The sequence below is a fragment of the Mus caroli genome, chromosome 11 (assembly GCF_900094665.2).
Source record: "Mus caroli chromosome 11, CAROLI_EIJ_v1.1, whole genome shotgun sequence".
NCBI classification, from domain to species: domain Eukaryota; kingdom Metazoa; phylum Chordata; class Mammalia; order Rodentia; family Muridae; genus Mus; species Mus caroli.
This window is the reverse complement of record NC_034580.1, coordinates 25324254-25349818: the sequence shown is the minus strand read 5'-3', so window position 1 is coordinate 25349818 and position 25565 is coordinate 25324254. Positions and strand designations below refer to the sequence as shown.

Genomic DNA, 25565 nt, shown 5'->3' with positions numbered 1-25565 from the left:
TGAATGCCACTGGATTCCTTAGATTCCTGTACTTTGTATTACATGGAAGGTTTAACTTATGGGGTAGAGAGATGGCTCAGCCATTAATGGTTCCCAAATCCCTTTAACTTCAGCTCCAGAGGAGCTGATCACTCTAGCCACGGTAGTTATCTGCATTCATCACAAACACACTATTAAAAATAACAAAATATTGTTTTAACTCAAAATAGAATGAAAATCTAAAGACTGGAGTTTAAACTATAAAATGCTTTTAGATGGTTGGCAAAATGGCTGAGTGCACCTGCCACCAAGCTTGCTAAGACATTTTATCTCCTAGCCCCACATGGTAGAAGGCAAGAATTAATCCCTATAAGCTGTCTTCTGACCTCTAGACACATTCCTACACATGTTTACATGAAGGGTAGCTTTTAAAAATAACAATTTTGTTAAAAGAAAAAAGAAAAGTGTAGATCTTCAAGGCTGTGTTTAAAATATGGTATTAGCATAAACACAAGAAAAGTAAACATACTGAGCCTCTTAAAATAAAATATTTTATGTTTCAAAGGACATAATGAAGAAGGTGAAGACAAACTACAAAATGGGAGGAAATACAAAGTAAATATCTGATAAGGGGTGCTAGAGAGAAGGCCCTTTTAGAAACGTACAGGTTTGATTTCCATCACCCCACTGTGATTCACAATAATGTATAAATGAAGTTCAGGGGACCAGCTCCTCTACTGGCCACTATGGGCACTGGGCAGACGTGTGATACACACATACTCAGGCAGGCAGCACACTCACATGCAGGAAATTCTTATGAAAATATTGGATAAAGCATGTTTTTATAAGGAAGTTTTAAACTCTTATACAAAATGTTCATAGAACACCCCTTTTAAAGATCCAAAAAGAACTGAACAGTGATTTTTCGCTTAAAACTATGGGAAACACATAGGGGTTTATGCCAATCTACTTAAATAATTTAGAAAAATAGATTTATTTCCCTGCAGTTTATCTTTGTTTTCAAAATTTAAAAATATAGAAAACTTTTGATTATTTTGTATAGTGCACCTTACCTAACTAATATTTAAATTTAAAAGAACCCAGTTTTTCTTTCACTGACTCGGTACAAAGAAAGAAGAGCTGCCTACATTCGGTAATCACACGCTGTCATCTGCTATAGCTAAAAATAGTGCTAGATCAAGTCATCCTGTTACATTTTCCTTAAATGAATTTCCTTAAATTTACATTCAACTTAGCCTGAAGTCAGGTTTCAATGTTAAAGCCCTATTTTAAAAACAACTTTTTTAAAAAATAGAGAATAGTAAGCTCCTACCACGACTACATTTGACCCATTAATAATTCAAACCACTGATTGATTTATTTAGTTCATATAGTGTTCAATACAAAATGGGCTGGCAAACTGATGCACATGACAACAAGTTGAATGACCAGAGTCTGATACCTGGGACCCACAGGACTCATAGACGCCATCCTCCGATCTTCACACACACACTGCAACATGAAGAGCCCACACACTTACACACATAAAAACATTTTCATGTTGGGGACATTAATATACAAAAATAGAATAGAAAATATTCCTAACTTCACATTTCCAATTTCTCTAAACCATGGTATAATTTTCCATTCATAGCAAAATCCATACATGTAATACCATTCTAAATTAAAGCTAAGTATTTTCTCTTTATGTATCTATCTACTTACTCCTAAACACTCCTTGCACAAAATTTGACAATTTAGTTATAAAAATTAGTTATAAAAGACTGCATACATGGAATATATGCATATTCCTCATATTCTTACAGAAAAATTTTAATTTTGCAAAGTCTGTAGTCTGAAAGGAGACATTCCCAAATTTGTTTCAATATTCAACTCTCACTTTCAGATATGCAAGGTGTCTGTTAATGTTTCATGGCTTTTCATATTTGAATTGGTTTACATTTATACAAAATAAATAAGATGGTGTTACATATAAGAAAAGCCAGCACATTAGTATTTTAGAGCCTTATTTTATTACACCTCACACATGCATACTAAGTAAATGTAAAAGCCATTAAACAGAACACACACACACACAGCACCTTACATACACAGTGAAAGTCAACCTTGACTATGATAAAGCAGAAAAAGATAATTTGGTCTCTGAACCTTAGCTCCAAGAATTCAAACAATACTGGCTAAATTAAACTCAACACCCTTAAGCCCAAATTCTAGCAACAGATGAGATTAAGTTAAAAAAAAGAAAAAAAGAAAAAGTAAAGAGAATTCTATTGACTGTTGAAATGTTCTTCCTACAGTCAAGTATGTAATCCAGTCCTTAAGAGAAATTATTATCACAGGCTCGTTAGAAGTTCCAGTAATACTAAGCTACTAACCACACCTACCTTTTTCCACAGTTGATACTAAGACTACTGCTCTTTTATTCTTAAGAGTGAGAACCAGGGGCTGGAGAGATGACTCAGCAGTTAAGGGCACTGACTGTTCTTCCAGAGGTCCCAGCAACCACAAGGTGGCTCGCAACCATCTGTAATGGGATCTGATGCCCTCTTCTGGGATGTTTGAAGACTGCTATAGTGTACTCATATACATAAAATAAATATTAAAAAAAGATTAAAAAAGTAAGTGGTAAATGGTACCACATACAAAAAGCTGCCATAGTAAACTATGCATGGATAAATTATCACAACATGGATCAATTTTCAGCCTTTTCCTCATCACTCCTTGGTTGTTCTCATACAAACTATAAAAGGCCTCATACTCTAGCTTTGTAGGTCTATGGAAATAACTTAGCATATTTAGTTTTCTTGGTTTCCTTGTGTATAAAACTAAATGGTTACAATAAATGTAAATGACAAGACTCATTATCTGCAGGTGAAATCTAAAATCCTTTTTAAGAAGTATTTACATTTACATGTGTATTTTGCCTGCATTTAGGTTGTGCACCATGTGTAACCCTGGCACCTATGGAGGGCAGAGGAGGATGTAGGAGACCCTGGAACTTGGAGCTGGAGTTACACATGGTTGTGAGTTGCCGTGTGGATACTGGGAATCAAACCTGGGTCCTGTACAAGAGAAGCCAGTGCTTATAACTGCTAAGCTATCTTTCCGAGCTCCTACCATTCTTAATTGTTTCATTGCTCCTTTAAGAAAAGGGAAAAGGAGAATCCTAAATCCCCAATTGGGCAAGAAAAAAAAAAGTATCATTTTTAATCAGAAATATATGTACAAAGTTCAAGGCAAGGAGTTAAAAACCATTAAATCGGTCTGTCATTTTATAGAAAAATTATGCATGCCAACTAGGAGGCCCAGGATGAAAGGACCATTTTTGCCTTTAAAGAATGTTACAGACATAAAGCCCATATGTAATGAAATAGAAGTCACAACTCAAAAGAAGAGTTTAACGAAGGCCAGCATCATGTCTTATCTGGGAAGAATGTGTCTTAAATACTGCATGGTCAAAATAAAAATCGGAAGAAAAGGTGTAAGAGGTAAGATCAGAGAAATAAAACAGCAGGCAAGTTGATGGAGCAGGTCCTTCAGTGTGGTGTGGGGATGGGAGTAAGCTAGGACTGAGTCGTGGAGAGCCTTTGTAATTAGCCAAGGATCATCAGTATGAGTTGAACTTGAAAAGCAAAGAAAAACTCTTGCAATTGCACAATTACAACATGAAATATAGATCAGTTAGCAGTCCTGATTAAAAAAATATGAATATTAAGATCAGGGTAAATAAGGAAAGCAACAGAATAAATTTCCACCACCTGTCTCAATCCATATCCCTTGAAAATTTTTTATTATATTTCTCTATAACCACTGAAAACATATATTCATTTACTTTTGAAAAAAAATGCAAACCTGTTTCTGTAATTTACTTAAAACTGATAAAAATTCCTAAAGTTAAAACCATCAGAATTAATTTTAGCCATGGCTCCCAGACAAACTAACTCGTTGCTCAAAGCAATCTTTCTGAAAAGCAATGCCGCAAGCATGTATTAAGCCCAAATATTCATTAACTGAACAATAACCATGAATAAGAACAGAATTTAATTTAATTTTACTCAATTTAACCAGAAACATATTAAAGTGATGTAAGTGATTTTAAAGGTGGAAATATCTACTGAATTGTTCAAGATTACAGAATACAATGTATAATATAATCTTCAAGTCCCTTACTTCATTATTAAAAAACAAAACCCAAAGCCATTCTCTATTTTCTACAACACACAGTCCTGCTACTTAACAACAATCCAAAAAAAAAAACCTAGAAAAACACAATGAAGGTCCAAGTTACACTGAGTTTTAGGTAAGTTTAAAATTAAAAGCAGGTTTCTTCCTAAGATTGGCAGTTCTTAAAATTGGTTAATGACAAACTCCTCTCTCAGCCTGCCTCCTTCCCAGGCTCAAGAGGAAAGCTAGCATTTCAGGCACCTGGGCAGGCCCTTTGCACACACACCCCTGTAGCCCCACCCCCACCCCGCCCGCCCTGTTTAGGAGCAGCACATACACCTGTACCTCAACCAATTTAAGCTTTCACAGAAGCTGAAATGACTTCCAGGCAAGACTAGGAAGCCCTATAAAGAGTCCACAAGGGAAGAATGCACCAGATATGATGTTCTGAAGCCATTTTGTCATTAAGCATAATCAAACTGAACTTTAATGCCGCTGAAACTTCCCACAAAGGTCATCTTAAAGCAGTTGAACTTCCCAGTCTACAAAAGCACTAGCAAAAATGGGCAATACTGCACTTTCTCCTAAAATCTGAGAGTCTGCAATCACTTTATCTTCATTCTAAACAGTTTCTCGACAGCCAGTCCTCCTTCTTAAGATCTCCAGCCCTCTCCTGTTGGTGAGACCACACTCTCCTGCTCCTTCTACTGCTGTTAGAGCTAACTTTTCCTGATGCTCCATGAATGTAGGCTTGGTGCTAATGGCTTTGCCTCCCTATCTTCAACTCTTTAAAAAAAGATGCCCTCACTTTGCATTTGTTTTGTAATCTTTATCATTGCTTGTTATGTCCATCACTTCAAATTCAAAGTGTCTAGAACTCAATTTGGCTTTTAAAAAAATCTACTGATGCTAAGCATAGTTGTTCATCGTGACTTCGAATTCATGTAGTCCTGCAACCTATGATGAATATCAAGTATTCACTTATTTTTCTCATATCTGTTATTTCCTTTTCATCCCCATTTCAGATGATGTTCAAGGTATTCTTTTTTAACTCCAGGCATAGCTAAAATCATCCCAAACTCAGGTTTCTAGGTTCTCCTCCAGCTTTTACTAAACCACAGATGGCCTTCTGAACCCACCACTACTTATTATTACTACCTACTTTAAACATCAAACCAATACAACCTGGCCCAGAGCATCTTGTCATAAAACCCCAGAGAACCTCAAAACTGGAACCCTATAAATCACACAACAGAATAAAAACTTAGAGGCAGTTTCTTACCTAGTCAAAATCAGAACATACTAGAACTAAGGTGTGAAGCCTAGATTGTTTTCCAAATCTGCCCAATTATAAAATGATGACAGCAGATTGCCAGGCCCTGGAGAGCTTGTTTTGATAGAATCACAGGACTCTTTCCTGTGAACCAGAGAAGCCTCAGGAACTCTGACCTAGGCCTTCTAACCTTCTATCATCTTTGAGCCTACAAATCTGTCAACCATTATCCTAATACAGTCTACACTCTATCCAGGAAATTCTAGTCACTGTGTTAACAATGTCTTCTTAGTGCTTATAAAGCAGGTGTGATTGGAAAGGAAGGAAAACTATGGGGGTGGGAAGAGAAAGGAGCTCCTTCCCCTGGTGAAGCCTCCTACAAACTAAGAATCAAGAATCCCAACATACTTATTTAACATTTGCAATTTTTTTAGGAATCTCGTCAAAAGCCCCACTTACAAACAAAAGGGCATGTCCTAACCCCTGGTGCAATCCTAAAGTCCTGACTTTATCTTATTAGGTTTGAGCCCATCCAAGGAACTATCATATCAGACAGTCTCTAAGCTCATATATAGAAAGTTTCTGAGCAATCCTTTGAGATGTACCTGAGAGCCACCAAAATGCACATGCCTGCTGTATTTTCTTCCCAGGCACCTTTCTGTTAACCTCTTCTTTTGGTCCTAAAATTCTTTTCTATGGTGTTGTCTAAAAAAGAACTTGCAGGTTGCCCTGGGTTACTTGTGGAGTTGTCTCTGCTGCTGACAGTTACGTCATTCTTCCACCCAACTGACCTAGACTTGCAAGTCTTCCCATCTTAATCTAAGTTTTCCATATAACCTCAATAATGAAATATTACAGATTTCTTTGTCAAAATATTCTGCTAATGAACAGAAAATAGTAAGACTGTAACAACACCAATTATAATACTCTCCTTGCCTAAAGGACTGGATATCTAATGAGCAAAAACAAAGATCACCCAAACAACAAACACATTTAAAACTTCACCAAAACAAAAACAAAGCCAGACATGAATCAGAATATTTGTTACTGCTGACAGCTTTGGGAAGGGAGTCTGAGAGCCCAAGAATGCAGGTATGGGGGACCAGGTCTAAGTATATATATTTTAAGTTTACCCTTGTAGACACCTCAGGTTAGGTTCCTCACTTTTTCACAGTAAGGAAAAAAACATTCACCTCAGGCATCTCAGTGGTTTGTTTCTGATTTAAATCTCACTATATAATCTTTAGCATTAGCAGCTGATACAGGAAACACTAAAATGTAACAACACCTAGATAAAAAAAAAAATAGGTTGGTCTGATTTACTCAGACAAGGGTTAAAAACAAAAGACACGAAAAGTATCAGTCAACCAGATTTACAAACAAATAAAGCCAGGATCGGCAGAGAGACTCAAGAGTGATTCTGAATTGTTTAAGGGTCTTTAATAGTTAAATCTATCATAAAAGATTCTACTGCATCTTATCTTATAAGAGCTTAACATTTTAATACTCTACAATTGAAGTCGTTCATGCAGAGATTTGAAAGTTGCAGGATGGGCCCTACTGTGGCTTCTCACCCACTTTATTATCAAGTATCTTTCTACTTACCAAAAACTAGCACATTGATTCACTTCGTTTTTAATATTTATGGATAAGCTAAAGAAGTCCTTTATATTAAGCTTTTTAATGAAATCCCTTTTTAAAGCTCACAGCTGTTTTCCCCTTTATATTGAATAAAGGACCCTTAACAAAGACTCATATGAATTCAATGTTAAAATCACCTTTCCCCCACATTTTTTTTTTAACTGATCGGTTTTGGTTTTGTTTTTAAAGCAGGTCACTGCAGCTAGTCAGCTACAGAAATGTTTATCTCAGCCACTTAAAAACAGTTCTAACAATTTTTAAGACAACTTATTCTAGACGGTCAGATAAACAACTCACTCTTGCTTACTTGGTCTCTCTCTCTTATTACATAGCAGTTGTCAAGCTACATAACAAAGTGTTGTTGAAATATTCAATAGTCGATATTTTACTACTACTTTGCAGGCTTAAATTCTTCACAATGAATCACTGAGATTTTAAAAAATCTGAGTTCTCAAGGGGGGGGGAAGGGGATCAAGATCACTAATTGGTTATTACAAGGACAAAGGTTAGTACTTTAAATTTGGGTATACATTTAAAACTATGTACACATCTGAATAGTTTCAGTTACATAAAAATTAAAATGCATTCAAGTAAGAACTTCAAATGTTCACTTTTGATTTTCAAAGAGACAATGCAATTCTGCTACCTACAAACCTAGGGATAGATCTCAGGCACACCAGCTGAGCTTTATTTAAAGTCATCACGAAATGCCATGACTACAGAAGAATGTAATGGTTATTATACATTCCTCACACCAAAGTGACCGGCAAATGAGATGTTAATCCCATACCAATTTCAACGCGCAAGATTAGAAAAGAAACAACAGACAGGTCTAAAATTACTAAACCAAACACCAGTGAAAAAGAATGACATCTTTCCTGCACACAATCAACTGTAAAAAACACCAGAGGCAGCTGTTTTATGTTAATCTTAAGCATTACATGATCACAGGCTCCACTTTCAATCCTGAATATATCTAAACTACAAAGCTTACCCACAGAAATCTTACTGGTTACATAAAAAGGAGTAAAAGATTAAAAGACATACCCTTGTCCTTCCAACGTTTCTTCTGATCGTCCATTTCTTGCCACGATCTGCCCTCCAGCACCAATTACAAATTATGCATACTAACAGAAAAGCTGTAAATTGCAAAATTCTCCCTGAGACATGAGATACCCGTTTGCTCAACCTAAGCCTGCAGTCCCGGCTGAACCACTGGAGTCACCTGATGTCTTTGGGGTGTGGAGCAAGCTGACGCAGTACAATCTGTAACTAGGCTACTAATACCCAGACATTAATGCTTTCCTTCTATCTGTTCATTGTCTTAGCCATTTGCTTGCTGATCTTGCCAAATGGAGCTACTTTGCAGGGAAGGAGGCAGCTACCAAAAGAAAACTCCCTCAACAGAGCCAACCACTAAATATACCTGAAACACACAGAACTAGGTCTGCACTCACAGACTTGACTTCTCTTTATTAGGGACAGTTCAATTGTGCTGCTGTGTTTCAGTTTTACTTGAAACTCTAAAATCAACAGTTAACCCACAAGACAGAAATGGACTAATCCAAATGGGTTAATAACTTCAATTTCAAGGTTGCCAATTGCCTTTTTTCTGGGTTTACTGAGGCTTAGAAAACTCATATTTTGCATCCTGGAAGGTATGATCAGGTTTAAAAAAAATCAATATCGTTATTTGTTTATTAAATTAATTACTTCAGTGGAGACATTTTCAGTTTCAGTAACCTAAGTTTGTTTTTTCCTTTACATTTCTAAAAATCTAGATTCCTCCCAATCTAGATTAATTGTTACCTGTTCCAATTCAATCTTTTAATAAATTCTCAACTACCTACCATTGCAATAAATCTTTGGCTGAGAGAGAAACAGTCATGTACTAATAACTATATCATTTACCCCATGAAAATGGCATAATTTAATAGCCATAAAAATAAATGGTTCCAGAATTTCTAATTTTTTCAAAATTTATTAATCTTTCAGTCATTCCAGTGTGTCTTTCTAATGTTCTACAACTGATTTTTACCTGATGCTAAATTTGCCTAAGCAGAAAAGGAAATGAACAGTGCCAATTCAATCAGCTAAAATATATTTAAATACATATGGCATACCAAGATGTAATGTATATAATCAATGCATAAGAGTACATGCATCTCATGACTGTAACCACACTGAAATGGGGACATCTTCCTGAAATTTGCTCACTATGTGGGCTGCAAAACCTTGCAAAATCCTTAAGTGTTCAGAATGCCAATTACTCATTTTTAAGTCCCTCTTGCACAGTTATAAAAGCAGTTTTACTTGCTGAGACCTTATATGATATAATTATTATTCTGAGAACACTGTCACCACCATATTACATCAAAGATGAAAATGTGTGACCTCTTCACCTAACGGTTTAGCATCCAAAACTGTTCAAAGAATACAGAATACTTCTAAGACAGTATTTTTTAAATGAACTCTTTCAAACTGACAGACAAGGACAGGGAGTGTAGTTAACTTGTAAAGTGTATGCCTAACAGGATCAAGGCATGGGTTCTAATCTGAGCTCCACTAGAACAAAAACACCAGAAGACAGTAGTTACCTTCAAATTACATATTTTCTAAGGTAAACGTATTCAGCATATATGTAACTCATATATTTATAATACTTCACTTGTCTGCTAATTTTAAGGTGCCAAGAATGTGTGTGTGACAATCCACTCATATGAATATTAAATGTACTTTTCATACTGTAAGCTTTTATTTAAGAAAGCAAATTAAAAGCCTTAAGTTCAAGAAGTTTTTGCAGAATGATTATCAATTCTTTAGTTTTAATTATTACAATTTATGGTAAGTACAGAGAAAAGCTAACTCATAGGTACCAGCTGACATTTTTACCCACTTCTTTCTCAGTGTTTTAAAACTGCAGTTTTTAAGTTAGCCAAGCAAAAATATTTTAATCTGAAAAGCCAACAAGCAAAATTTATGAGTACACAATTTATGGGTCATACTTTCTCATCAAACTTCATCTAAATGAATTTAAATACCAACCTTTAAAGAATAAAATTCTCTCAAGAATAGTCCTCAAATAATAAACATGCAAACCAACTGGCAACATGATGCTTTGAATATTTGGTGTAGTATTCTATTTTCTCCTTACAGAATGCCAAAGGAAGAGTCACAGATCAAACTTGTAAATATAATGCTAAAAAATAAAACCAACGACCTACAAGGTCTTCAACTCACTTCTAAAGAGTACGATGATCTAAAATTACCTACTTTCAATGTCTCTCTTAACTTAGTCAAAACACTTTTTTTTTACAATGCATGGTTAACTAAGAAAAATATAATTAAGTTGCTAATTAAAAAAATCTCTGAAAGTGTTCATAAAAAAATAGTAATGAAGTAGCATGTGTGAGTTTTGGTTTTGTTTGTTCACTGCCTGGGGAGCATTTTTTTTTTTTTAATTAATTTTGTATCTATTTGGAAGGATTTTAAGCACAAGAGAACTGTCTCAAAGCAGATGTGAAAGCCCAGAATGGTACAGACCTTTAAACCAGCATTGGGAAAGTAGTCAGGTAGCATTCTCTGAGTTCAAGGCCAGCTAACACTATATAGGTATGTTTGTTTCAAAAAAGAAACAAAACCACCTAGTTAGTAAGCCCATGCTGGTGTTCACCTCATCCTGCTCTCTCAAACTCCTTCCACTTCTTTTACTTTTAATGCCAGCAAAATTTTTGGTTTGTTTTGCTTTTTCCCTCTCTTTTTTCTTTTCAATCTTCAAAGGCACAGGAAAATTTAAAAGGAAAGAAGGAAGGAAGGAAGGAAGGAAGGAAGGAAGGAAGGAAGGAAGGAAGGAAGGAAGGAAGGAAGGAAAGAAGGAAGGAAGGAGAAAAGGAAAAGGAAAGGGGAAGAAGGGGAAAAAGAGGGAAGGGGAAGAAGGGGAGGAAGAGAAAGAAGAGGAAGGGGAGGAAGAAGAGGAAGGGGAGGAAGGGAGAGAAGGGGAAGGGAAAAGGAAAAGGAAGGAAAAGAGAAAAAGGAGAAAAGAGAAAAGAGAAAAGAGGAGAGCAGCCATTTACTTTGCTTGCATATTGTTTTGGGAAGCTACGATTTAGACACCTATTAACAATGGAGAGCCCGAATCTTTTATTAATATGAAACAGTGACAGTTACACAGCAGTCTTGAAACTAAATTTAGAATTCTAAGCACACAGAGGTACCAAAACTAGATGTTTTTTTTACTGCTGAGAGACATTCACAACCATAAACCCGACCATATGCTGTGATCTAATGCCCCCTATGGACTAAAAGTCAGTACTTCAACAATGGTGAACTCAATATTCAAAAATGGAATAGGATTTGAAATCTAAAAAATTAATAACATTCAAAATGACAAAAAAAATTGAGCATTTTGAAACTCTTTTAACCACATCACATAGCAATTTCAATATATGAATATTAAAAATCAGAGAAATTGAAAATGTTTCTCTTGCACCAGGAGGTTAAATCAGAATATGATGGGAATAAAAATAACTCTGCAAGAATCCAGACAATTATAAATAAATCAGAACTAAAAGTAAAAATAAAAGAGTACTAAAAAATGAAACAGGCTTTCCTTTGTGAAGTCAAACTGACATGCCTCATCAAATATGAGACCTCGAATGCAATGACCTCGAATGCACAAGCGCGCGCACGCGTGTGTGCGCGCGTGTGTGCGTGTGTGTGTGTGTGTGTGTGTGTGTGAGAGAGAGAGAGAGAGAGAGAGAGAGAGAATGTTAAAGACCCAAAGTATTTCTAAACTTACAATTTAAAAATTAAGTCATTAGGCCTTTTACCTTAACAGAAACACATCTTCAGGGTCATTTCAGAATGCTTATAGCATAGTTCAAGTATTTAATTCTGTACAAAATGTCAAAATTCAAAATAGTTTATAAATTTGTTTTTAAAAATCTTCGGCAAGTGTGAAATTTTGTGACCAACCACATTTATTCAGTATGGTTACTTATCAAATATTCCATAGGAATGGTTTTACCATTACCCACACTAGATGGCACCAACACCCAAAATCTGCATTTGATTGCCTAACCAACCACTGGGAAGCTATTCTCAATCATCCAACAGTTGAATGGTTGCCTGGCACCAGGAGGCTAGATCAGAATATGATGGGAATAAAAATAACTGCGAAAATTCAGACAATTATAAATAAATTGGAACTAAGTAAGAATAACATTACAAGTGGTTAAAGAAAGAAAGAAACAGGCGCCCTTTGTGAAGTCAAACTGTCCCCGGATTCCAAGCATAAAAGCCTTGATAAACATAAGACTATGCACCCTGCACATAAAAATAAGATCAAAATCGAAAAATGAACAAAGGTTGAACAAGCAATTCATAAAAACCAAAGCACAAATGACCAATAAATGTCTGAAATCCTAGCTTTGGTAGTGACACACAGGAAGGTAATAAAAGGCATATATATAAATAAGAAAGGAAGTAGTTAAGAAAAAAATCCTATTTTCAAGTGTTACAATTCTATATATCAGAGACCCTTGAGACTCCACAAGAATGCTGATAATCTGATAAACACCTTCTACAAAATAATTAGGATTCAAAGTTAGCATTAAAAAGATACAGTAGACTATCTACACACCATCAAAAGGCACACTGAACAAGAAACAATGTAGTGAAAAGCATTTAATCTCGCACTCAGGGTGTAGAGGCAGGAAGAATTAAACTCATGGCCAATCAGATTTACACAGGGAGGGTTCCAGGTTCCCCACCAGGGCTGCATAGAGAGAAACTGTTCCAAATTTTAAAACCCTTAGAATAAACCTAACAAAGAAAGTTAAAAACCGCTAGGCGTGGTGGCGCTCACCTTTAATCCCAGCAATTGGGAGGCAGAGGCAGGCAGATTTCTGAGTTCGAGGCCAGCCTGGTCTACAAAGTGAGTTCCGGGGCCATACAGGCTATACAGCCCTGTCTTGAAAAACCAAAAAGAAAGTTAAAAACCTCTACCGTGAAAACCTTTAAGACACTAAAGAATAAAACTGAAGTAATGGGGCTGGAGAGATGGCTCAATGATTAACATTTGGATCACAGTGCTGTTTCCAAAATCAACTTGATAGCTCACAACCATCTTTAACTCCAGCTCCAGGAGATTCAATACACCCTAACCTCCCTGGCACCAGGAACTCATATGATGCATATATATAGAGGCAATACAGGCAAACACTCATACACATAAAATAAATCTGAAGAAACCCAAGTAGTTGGGCACACCTGTGGAGGATTTTCTTGATTTGATCATTTGAGATGGGAAGACCCACCTTAAACCTGGATTATCTGATGGTGGAAGAAGATTTACCCTAAATCTGGGCCAGCCTGCATAAAAAGACATGAAAGAAGGAAGCTTTTGCTTTTTGCCTCCTTATCCTGTCTCCCTGGCAAGTTCATCTATCCCGTTACTAAGGCACTAATACCTCTGGTGGTATTAGAATCTACTTCTGTGAGATTCCAACATAGACTCAAGACCTCTGAAGGAATTACCTGGACTCTGCAAAAGACTGAGATGGCTAAGACTTTCAGTCTTATAACCAGATCCTTGGCCTTTCTTTCAAGAGATAACCATTGTTGGACTACCTGGACCACAGCCTGTAAGCTACTTGAACAAAACCGTATGTGTAGTGTGTGTGTGTGTGTGTGTGTGTGTGTGTGTGTGTGTGGTGTGTGTACATGCCAAAGTTACATGAGAACAAAGTTTTTTGTCTCCCCCACTCTCAAAGAAAAGAAATCTAGGATAGTACTTCAAACAACCAAGCCAAAGCAATAAGTACCTGCTTTTAATAGATGCTTATTGTAATTAAGAAAAATATCAAGCTGAAAAATCTAAACTTCATTCCTTTTACAGTAAAGGAAGTCAACATCTATCTAGATGTGAGAAAGACTAGAATTCATGTCATCCAAATTATACAAACACTTCCTGTGAATTTTATGAAATATACACACTTGTTATGTTGTTTTGTTTTGTTGGTTTTTTTTTTTTTCCTCCAAGACAGGGTTTCTCTGTGTAGCCTTGGCTGTCCTGGAACTCACAATAGACCAGTCTAGCCTTAAACTCAGAGAATCTGCCTGCCTCTGACTTCCAAGTGCTAGGATTAAAGGCTTACACATTTGTTACGTGCAAATTATGTTCTATTCCTCTAGTGAGAATGGACATAGCAGCTAATGCTAAGTTTAAAAATTACTGACAAGCTGGGCAGTGGTGGTGCAACCCAGCACTCATGAGTCTGAGGAAGGTGGATTTCTGAAAATTCGAGGATAGCTTGATCTACAGAGCAAGTTCCAGGACAGCCAGAGCTACACAGAGAAACTGTCTCAAAAAAACAAAAACAAACAAAAAAAACCGACATGGGAATGCTAACTAAGTTGATCACTGCAAAGTTATCAAATTATCACATCATACCCTAAATATATCTATAATTTTTTTTCAGTTAAAAACCAACTTAGAGTTTCTAAAAATGTGGTGGGAAATATGGCTCAGAAGTTAAAACACCTTCCACACAAACAAGCATCAGTCTGCATCTTAGAACCACAAAAAGCCAGATGGGCACAGTGACCCACCTGTAATCCCAGCATATGGGAAGCAGATAGGGTCCCTAGAACAGACTGGCTAGCCATATGTGAGACCTGCTTCAATATGAGGTAGAAAGTGGTTGCAGATGATTCCCAACATCAACCTCAGGGGCACACACATACGCTGTCACTATCTCCACATACATACAAGGGAGGAAAAGGTTGAGCTAAATGATTTTCTTGAAAATACTGTTTCCTAGCCTTCAGAGGCACTGCTGCTCTCTAATCCTTTTCATTCCAAACTAGGGGCTATAGATCTTAGGTTTACCAAAATCAAACTAAGAACATATGACTAGAGTTGAGTTTTGGGAGGTAGCATGAAGTTAGAAGGCAATTTCACAGGTATTTCAATACTGCCTATATACCTGCTTCTCCCTACCCTTACCTCACCGTATTATTGTGCATGTTTACAGTTTCCCCTAGGGCACGTTAACATGCTGCTTGAAACCTACTGATCCTGAGCCATCTCTACTAATCCTTCATTTTTTACAAAGCATTCCTTCTTTCACCTCCCTTTCCTTAAAACCTCACTCTTCTTTGACATTGCTTTCCCTGTGGTGCTTCTAAAATCAAGGCTGCTTACTTTCCCATACTTTGCACAACTCTCTGCTATCTAATGCTGCTTCCAGATCATTTTAGAAGCCTGGCTAGGTCACACACTATCTTTTCTTACTGCTTTTGTCTATTCTCCCCATCAGTTACCCAAAAGCCTTAAGACTCTTGTCCTTGTTTGTTTGTTCTTACGCCTTGGGAGGAGGGAGTGTGCATGCCTGCTCATTTAAGTACATCATATAGACACCACAGGTTGTTTACTGAGACAGGATCTTTTTGCCCAACCCTGAACTTAATGACTCTAGTAGTCTAGTAGTCTAGCTAGCAAGCCTGTCCAGGAGATTCCACTTTCTGCCTTCAGCATGCTGTACCTGCAAGTTTTATGTGGGTGGGTGCTGGGGATCTGAACTCTGGCCATATACTTTTATCAAGTGATGCATCCACTGAACCATTTCCCCAGTCCCTTTTCCCTTACTTACCATAATGTCTACCTGAAGTCCTGTCATTATTCTAAGCAGCATATGCAATGCGGTCACCTCTTGGCCTCAGCAACTTTCTTAATGGTCAAACCTTGGTCATGGAGCTGCTTTTGCAGTAAAATTCTAAACTCAATACCCAACACATACATCTTACTAACTATGTTTCCCAAAACATTCTAAGAGTCACATTTTTCTTCCTAACACTTTTGGTTCTTAGACCTAATCTGGACCTACAATCTGGACCTACAATTCACTCTCTTTCTATCAACTTCCTATTCACTTCAACCTGGATGCCAGCCCATCATTTCAATGACTTCAAACTACTTCATTCCTATTATTCTCAACTCTCTTGGCTCACTGTCCTTCTACTGGCCCATGCAACAAAACAGAACTACCCCAAATAAGACCTGTTACATTCTCTGATCCCATATCCAGACTACTTAGCACATTGAAAGTCACTGGGCAGAGGGTATAGCTCAATAAATAGCGCACTTGCCTAGACTGCTGTCCCAAGGCCCTGAGCAAACTCTTTAACACGCTGCCCTTGCTGCCTCTAGTTGGAATAATTTCATACTTACTTTGCCAAATATGTTTCAACTTATTCTCGGCAAATACCTCCTATACTGCTTTAACATTATGATCAACCGAGTCCCTCAGTTTCAGACGCAAAACCCTCCCGAGCATTATCAATACCCATCCAGATTTCTTTCTACCCACTACATGCAGTATTCTTTCTTCCTCTACAAAGCCAATCCCTTCACTTAAACTCTGGAGTTTACCCTGGCATCTATGTACATTTTAACTATTAACTATTAGCACCTATTAACTGATCCTCCTAAAGTGAGTGGGGAGGAGAATCCCCTCTTCGATTCCATATTCCATTCCTCTGCTGGCTAACATTTTTCCCTCTTGTTCTTGTTCTGTTATCAAAATGGAGTCTGTCTGCATCCCGGTTGCACGCACTGACATCACGCCCTTCCCTCCTTTTTCAATCCTCAGCTCTTAACATGTTGCCCATTTATCTTCGCATTCTGATTTTCCCTTGTTCCTATCTGTGGCTTTAATTTTAAGCTCCAAGTTCATCGCAAATTATGCATTAATAGCCAGACAAGTTGTTTCAAAGTTTCTTAGATATGGTATTAATAATTGTCTCAATACTAACATATTCAAATTAATCTTCTTCCAAACCCATTTTATTTTCTCATGTGCCCCCACCTTTGTTTTTCATGTTGCTAACTCACACATGACAGGCACCCAGAATCTCGGCACTTCTCTCTATATCCTCCAAACAGGAAGTCTCCATGCCTGATTCATTATCTGAATATTCAGAATCGCCTCTTGTAACAGAATTAATATCTATACTCGTCTGAAGCTAGCTGTCTCTAATATGTAAGTAAATACAACATAACTGCTACTAGAAAACACAGCTAACAGAATGCCAAGTTTTTTTAAAAAAGCATTCAAAACAAGCATAGCAAATGTTGAGTCAAAAGTATAAATGAGGGCTGGTGAGATGGCTCAGTGGTTAAGAACACTGGCCACTGGAGGCTCTTCCAGAGGACCTAAGTTCAATTCCCAGCAACCACATGGTGGTTCAAGACCATCTATAAAGGGATCTGATGCCCTCTTCTGGCATGTAGCTATATATGCAGACAGAGCACTCCCACACTTAAAAATACATAAACAGAGCTTTTCATAAGTTGATAGTATGTTTCAGTAATTACTTTCTTGAGAAAAATCTATACTTAGTATTTCTAGCTTCATACCTCTCACTAGAAAAATGATGTATCTTATATAAATACCAAAAGCAAGCAACAGAAACGGTCTTGTTTCGCAAATTTGGCATGAAATCATATCTAAGATAAAAATAAACACATATGAAAATATTGTTTTAATATCCCTTGCTTGTCACAGCAGCAGAAAACACTGAAGAAAAGAATGCATCATGAAAGATAATTATACTAATTTTTTTCCTGGTTCCATTGATGCAATGTTAACTATGGAAAAGCCTACTGTAAAGATGAGTGTTAAGTAGAAGTGAGGTGGGAAGAAATAACAAAAACCTTTTGTATTCTTGGTTTTTGCAACAAATTCACAAGAATCCTTTTACTTTGGGCTCCTGATTGCAGTTGAGACTATATTGTACTACCTGGTTAGAACAGAAACTTCTTTTCTTAATCATTTTCTATTTTAGATTTTTTGTGTATGAGTGTTTCACCTGCATGTGTGTGTGCGTGTGGATTAAATGTGTCTGTTGCCCATAGAGGTCAAAGAGGGCATCAGATCCCTTAGGACTGGAGGTATAGCCGATTGTGAGAGACCACATCGGTGATGGGGAAGCGAACTTAAGTCTTGTAGAGGGTAAAAGATCAGCAAGTGCTCTTAGCTACTGAGCCATCTTTCCAGCCCCACAGAACTAAAACTGAACTAGTAAAAAAGATTCTCATCAACATGACACATTAGACATGATACATTATAAATGTTATGTCATTAAATGTTATCTGTGTTCCATAGTAAACCAAGAAGTTGGTGAGACAGTGCATGGATTATTACCTGAAGTTTTATTCAGCTCTGCTGACAATACAGCTGTCAGGGATCTGTCCTCTTTCTCTGTATCAGAAGGAAGTTTTTCCTCTGCTTCTTTCGTAAGTACTTTGGGTTTAACTATGTTGCCCATTTCTATTTGAGATTCCAAAGCAGAAACATTTGGAAGCAATAAGGACACCTTAGATACACTGGACCTACTTTTGGAGACTTCATCTGAGACATGTACTTCATCTTTAGGAGATGTATTCTTGAAAGAAAGGTCACAGGGCAATTCTGAGCAAGGCAACGAATTGGCCCCGCCCTGGACATTAGCAACTTCACTTCTTTTGTTGGATACTTCTAGGTCAGTGTACCCCTTGGCTAATTTAGGAGAATCATCTTTAGCACTGACAAATGTGGGAAACTCATCTATTATCTCAATGGGAGAGGAATCTGAAAATGTTTCACTTTCTTTCATTTTGTCTTCCTTAGAAGAAAGTAAGTCATCATTGGAATAAATTGCAGCATTAAACTCTTCCATTTGCAAGGAAATTGTCTCCTTTTTGGTCAATGTTGGAATTTCATTAGATGCAGCATCTTTTGTAATATGTAAATTGGGCTGAAAAGACTCTAAATATGGCTTTCCTACCTCCTGAGGTGAAGCACTAAGTCTCTCATGTTTGTGTTGTGTTACTGTCTCAGACACTTCAGTGAGACTCTCCTTCATGAGCATCACAGCCTCCTCTTGTGTTTGTGGGACTTCAGGAATTGAATCATCACTAAATAAGTCAACTGGTTCAGATTCGGGTGAGGAATCATCCACGAGCTCACAGTGATCAGGCACCGACTTCTCAAATTTTGCTATTTCTGAATAGTTAGAGAACTCTGGGCTTGGCTCAGTGGAGAGCTTTGTTTCTTTAATTAAATCACATGCAATGGATATATAAGGAGCTTCTGCTTCCTGAACAGCTGCATTAAAACTTTCAGGCTCTTTAATTTCTTCCTTTGCGTCCGATGTTTTTAGTGCTACACTCATGGCTTCTTCATATGGTGGGGGATTTTCAGGCTCAAGCTTTACACTGTCATAACTAACTGGAGACGGTACTTCTAGTGGGGATGCACTGGGCTGCGCTACAGAAGCACCAGTGCTTGGAAGGAGAGAATTTAACGGTGCTTCCATAACAATATCAGGCAAAACTGGTGACGGAGTAGCTTCAGCTTCCTCAAATGATGGGCAAAGCTGTGCTGTGGGGTAAATTGACTCTTGTATAGCTTCTGATGTCTGGACCAAGTCCACTTTTGTTTCATAAGCAATCTTTGTACCTGTGGCTTCATTCAGTTCACTTTCACATGCTTCCTGAACTAAATCTGGTGTTAGACCTTCAGGCATGTTTGCCACTACTGCCTCAGTCCCCTTTGATAAATTATCTGTTGTGACATAATCTGCCTCAGAATCATGTATTGCTACAAGGAAAGGATTTGACGTTTTGGGGCTAGTCTTCTCTGTTATAATTTGGGCCTTCCTTTCTTCTATTTTTTTTTCATCTGTTTTATTTTCTGAAGTGTGATCTTCTAACAAAGGGAAAATGTTTGCTGCAGTGCTCTCGGTTGCTGAGGCAAAGGAATCACAGGTGATGTATGCTCTGGAGCCGTCCTTCACAAGTTCTGGGGTACTGGGGAAAGAAGCGTCCTCATTTCTGCTTTCACTATCCTTCCCATGACTTTTTTGCTCCAGGCTATCTTCAAAGCATTTTTTGTCCACTTTACTTTCCATATTAGCTCTAGCAGCCAGCACATCCCTACTTCCCTCATAAGTATCTTTCACTTCCCATGCATGTTCAAATGGCTTAAAATCTGCATACTCTTCCCTCACAGGTGCTACCACTGACATTTTCATTTCATTAAAAATATCCATTGTCTTTTCTGGAGACATAACTCCGTCTTCTTTAACCACTTTAGTAAGGGTCGCAGGTGACTCTTGTGGATTATGAAGGGCTGCACTACAAACTAAATCCTCTTTGTCTTTACTCCTCACAATTACTTCTTCCTTAGTGTTTTCTACTAACATGGCTGACTCTCCTTTTGGGGAGCCATTGAAAGATGATCCCATTTCTGAGTATTCTAATACTGAAAACTCTGCTAACTCTCTATTTACAAATGGATTTGTTGCCCTCTCTGGCAATTCTCTAGAAGCTTCATTTAAAGTTTCTTCAATAGTTCCTTCTGTGGACGCCACTGCTGGTAAGTTACCAAGGTATCCGTGTTCTTTAAAAGAAACAGTTGAGAGAGGAGACAGAGAAGGAAGAGAGGCAGCAGTTTCAAACAGGACAGATGGGAAATCCTCTTGACCAGACGAAACAGTGTTACCTGGCTGCTCCTTCAAATCCATAATTTTCTCTGTGGCCATGGATAGAAAGGAAAATTAGAGAATGCCAGTGTTCTCAGAGCTAATGCAAGTATTATGACATATTAATAAAAGTGTTAGTAAACATTTATTATTAAATGAATATGAATAGCATTTAGTTAATAAATACACAGACTTGGATCATTACTGAAAATATGAACTATTGTCAATTTTAAAGAGTACATGGCTACTGTACAACACAGTTAACAATGTTTACAGCCAAGTGAAGACTCTAAATACTGTCACTACAAAGTAATTAAAAACAGCTAAGATGATGGATATGCTAATCAGCTAACCCTGACCATTCAACAATGAATAATGTATGGAATCATCACACTGTACCCTATAAATACAGTTATTAAAGTACCTAAAGAAAAAAAGAATAATGTGCAGTTTCAGAGGCAGTTACCTACTATGCAGAGATATAAATCAAATCTGAGAAAACTTGAGGTGTTACTAACTGGAAAAAGCTATTTCTAAATAGTTTAAAGAGACAGTAAGATTTGATGAGTGAGTACCCAGCTACATAGGCCAGACAGGGTACTGGATTATCAAAGGCAATGAGACAGGTATTCCATTACATAAAGGCCTGTGGCTATACAAAGGCAAACTATTTGAAGAAAATGAATGATTATGTAAATATAAACCAAGAGTCCAAGAATTCCTTATGAATTACAATTATGAATCAAATCCTGACCATGTCTCTCTTGGATGTAACATATTAAATGTAAATTTAGTCTTTTTTTTTCCCAGTAAAAACAACATTCTTGGACCAACATTGATTTCTAGTAAATGCAAAGTACTCTGTTGAGTTATCATTAGAGTGAGTTAGAATACAGAAGCAAAGGCTGGCAGAAAGAACTTGCCTGCAGAGGAGGGTATCACAGGCTCAGATGCAGCAGGAAGAGCAAAAAGGGTCTCATCTGAAAAACAAACAGAATACAACCTCAGCAGAAATTCAAGCAGGCTGGAGGAGTGAAAGCAAGAGACTAAGCAAGGGGAAGTTCACAATGAGCTAACCACATTTTAAGAGAAATGGCTAAGTTAGGCAGAAAGGAAGTAGGAAATAGTAACTAATATGACTGAATGTTAGTCATTGTTTAAGAGGCAATACAGCATGTTTATATTGAGTTTTGACCAAAGCGATTTTCCACACAGTATTATCACTTAATATACTTCATCCAAATCTTGTCCTACTCTGATCAAAACTTTTTAAAAGATTAAATATGATAAAATTAATAACTATTTTCAGTAATCATTTGTTCCTAGCATATGTTCCATTTAAAAGAGCACTTTCTGAGAATTACATTCTTTTACATTCTTCTCTTACAGTGCATGGCAGCACTGAACGGTACTGAAGATTTAAGTCATATGTGCCACTGTCCAAATGCCACTCAAAAATAAAAGCAGCCCTACTCTTATTATCATTAGTTACCTTCTCATTTGTTTTAAGTATTTTATACCCTACAAGTTACTTTACTTACCACCCTATTGTTATAATGGTGGTAATAGTTCCCCTTTTTATAAAAATTAAAAACAATCCAACAACAACAAAAACTAATTTCACAACTAGGCACTCCTATAATTAAGCTCCAATCTTTCCTACATAAAACACAGCAATGTTTGTGCCCTGGCCACATTCCCAGGTTAAATCTTTAACTTCCTACATTAGATGTCCAGACATAGCTTAGGGGAGGTGACCAGAGTTAGATGAGGTCCTGAAAATGAGGCTCCGACTCAATGTGATTACTGCCCTCTGGAAAAAGCTATTTCTAAATAGTTTAAAGAGACAGTAAGAGGAGATACCAGAGAGTATGCACAGAAAGCAAGCTACCAAGAGGTTGTCTCACAATAAAATCGACCTTGCTGACAAGCTAACTTGAATCTTCTCAATCTTTAGCAGTGTGAGAAATGTCTTGTTTTAGCTACCCATCTCACATTTTGTACTGTCATCTCAAGTAGACAATACAGTATTCATTACAGTGTTAACGTTGTATATGATATCTTTTGTACCTGTTCAGAAAACTAAAACATCTTCTGTTTTATAGTAGGGAAAGACTCCAGCACAGGACCACTTGGAATAATTCCAAGGATAACAGGAAAGATGACCACCCAATAAATTTGGAAAGACACTTCTACCAAGTAACAAATACAAGCTAAACAAGGCTGATTGTGTGTGAGTAAAATATATATATATAGTTAACAAACAAAAAAAAGGACTTGTCTTCCAAGTCCCCTTAATCAACAGGGGATAGCTAATTTCATAATGCTAAATACATTGTGACTAAAGCCCCACAAGGCACAATGTCACAGCATCCTTAGATGAGATAGATGGTGAGAAAAAAAAAAAAAAAAACTGAAATGTTTAAAAAGGTCTCCATAATCCAGGCATGGCAGTGCATGCCTACAATCCCAACCTACTCATGAGACTGGAAAAGAGAGAATCCGCCAGGCAGTGGTGGCACACTCCTTGAATCCCAGCACTTGGGAGGCAGAGGCAGGCGGATCTGAGTTCAAGGCCAGCCTGGTCTACAGGGTGAGTTCCAGGACAGCCAGCGCTAAAAGAGAAACCTTGTCTTGAAAAAAACAAACGAATGAATGAATGAACGAGCGAACGAACGAACGAACGAACGAACGAACGAACGAACGAAAGAAAGAAAGAAAGAAAGAAAGAGGAGAATCACGTGAGTTCACACATTCAAGACCAGGTTCAACAGTTTGGTTAGACACTGGTCACAAACCACAAGCATAGTCACAACCAAAAACAGTAAAACAAGAAATAGGTAGGAAAGAACATCACCTAAACCAGAAAGCCAACAATTACTTAGGAAATTTTCTACGGTATGTACAACATGTACACATTTTTTAAATGTTATGTGTGACTCTCCTAGTTTCATTTCTGCTGATATAGTAAAACATCCTCACTGAAAGCAACTTGGGGAAGAAAGGATTCATTTAACTTACAATTCCAGTCCATAATTGTAGAGAAATCACAGCAGGAACAGCTAGTCACATCATAACCCGTCAAGAGCAAAAGAGAAATTATATGCATGCTTGCTTGGACTCAGCTCCATTTCTCTACTCCTAGAAATTTCAGGGACCTCTACATGGTACAACCTACACTGGATTAGGTCCTTCCACATCAATTAACTAAGACAATCCTGGATAGATACACACAGACCAACTTAACAGATATAGACAGCTCTGCACTAAGGCTCTCTTCCAGGGTGAATATAGGTTGTGTGAAGCTAACAAATGTTTGTTTGTTTGTTTGTTTGTTTGTTTAAAAAAAGAGTGCTTGGCCTTAGCACATCTTCCTTGACACTCTTGTGCCATGAGAGAGCAAAGTGACAGAAGAGAATACTCAGGCTCAAACATAGCTCAAGAGAAGATGAGGCAGATGTCCAAGTAAACTAGCTTGTGCACCCACAATGCCTACAGGAGCAGAAAAGATGCTCAAAGCCAGGCACAGTTGTTAGACTGCAGGCTGCTGTCGGTAATAAGTCTCAGTGGACCTGGAACTTCATCTTGCCCAGATCACCTAGGAAACTGACTGCCTTTCTTATAACCAAAACAGTCCCGCTGGCCCTCTGCCTTTGGCATTCTGGACTAGTTCTGATCTCACTTGTGGTCAAGTGTATCTTGTGTACAATAAATCCTCTTGCTCTCAGCTGAAGAATCAAAAAAGAAAAAGAAAAAAAAAAGAAAGAAAAAGAAAAAGAAAATTTGGGCTCAAAAGGCAGAACCAACATATTCAACTAGATGACACAATTTAAAAAGAAAGGTTTTTTTTTTTAAACAAAATGGTACCTCTACACAATATAGTTAGAAGTCACTGATTCAAAAGCTATTGTTAAGACTGGACACAAAATGAACTAACTTAAAATTGTGCCAATCTTTTTCAAGAATCTCTTATAAACATATCTTATTTTTAACTAATACCAGAATATTTCCCATAGAAAAACTTGGCATTTAGCCAACTAAGGCATTTAAGTTAGTAGTTCAAATCATTAATTTAAAGAAAACAAAATCCTCATTATCTAAACTTGGAATTCATCCGGGACTAATCACAAAATAAATTTTGTGATTAGTGTTTTAAACATAACATATAAAAATAAGATTTGTGTTTTAAACATGCTTCGCAGGAGGGGAGGCCTTTTGGGCCTTCAAGCAGTGGTGGGCAACAGGTACATATGAATTCAAATCTCGGCTCTTCTATGCCCATGTGTGGCCCTGGGGGGTGATTTTCTAGCTTTCCTCCTCAGCCCCTCATTCATAAAACAACATATTAGCATCTATCTCAAACTGGTGCAGAAGGGGAAACAAATTTTAGTCTAAAAATGGCTAAGAGTATCGCTTGTTTTGAAAAACGGCTGTTGATGTTAGCTTAGTCATTTTTTTGTAAAGATCCTCACTTTTGTAAATGAATGACTATAATTAGGGGGCTATTTTAAATAAAAAGATGTCACACTCTGCATTTCTGAGGAAGTTGACATATACACTAATTAAGCTTATAAAAAGGGGAAAATGGCTTCTTTTCTGAGAACTATTAAGAACACCAAACTTTACCGAATGAGACAGAAGCTAACCAATGGTGTGTATGTCTGCAATGCCAGCACTCAGAAGAACCGGAGCAAGCTCTGATCTCAAAAAAAGTTAAAAACTTTACATTTTAAATCATTAATTTCATTTGTGCTACTGTGAGCAGATAACATATCATAGTATATCCAATTATACATAAAGACAACTAAATTTATATGAAAATGTTATTTTAAAATATGCTAAGGAGGAAGCCACAACTTTTCTGATAAGTCCTTCCATTCTACTGCCATCAAACTAATATTACTTAAGGAAGAAAGGGAGACAGGGAAAAAGGGAGAAAAGGGGAGAAAGGGGGAAGGGA

General features: G+C 37.2%; 1 protein-coding gene across 3 annotated transcripts in view; it reads right to left on the bottom strand.

Annotated features, from left to right (window-relative positions):
• Positions 1-25565, bottom strand: part of Rtn4 (reticulon 4) — a 51460-nt gene that overhangs the window by 15563 nt on the left and 10332 nt on the right. The window contains exons 2-3 of one of the 3 annotated variants that reach the window (XM_021176410.2): positions 21529-21585; positions 18286-20655 (exon numbers count right to left, since the gene is read on the bottom strand). The exons of 1 other annotated variant lie outside the window; for it this stretch is intronic. In XM_021176410.2, coding sequence (XP_021032069.1) covers positions 18286-20655; positions 21529-21585 — 2427 coding nt within the window. Of the gene's footprint in view, positions 1-8125; positions 8443-18285; positions 20656-21528; positions 21586-25565 lie in introns of those variants that run through there. One more of the 3 variants, XM_021176409.2, reaches the window with a different exon arrangement.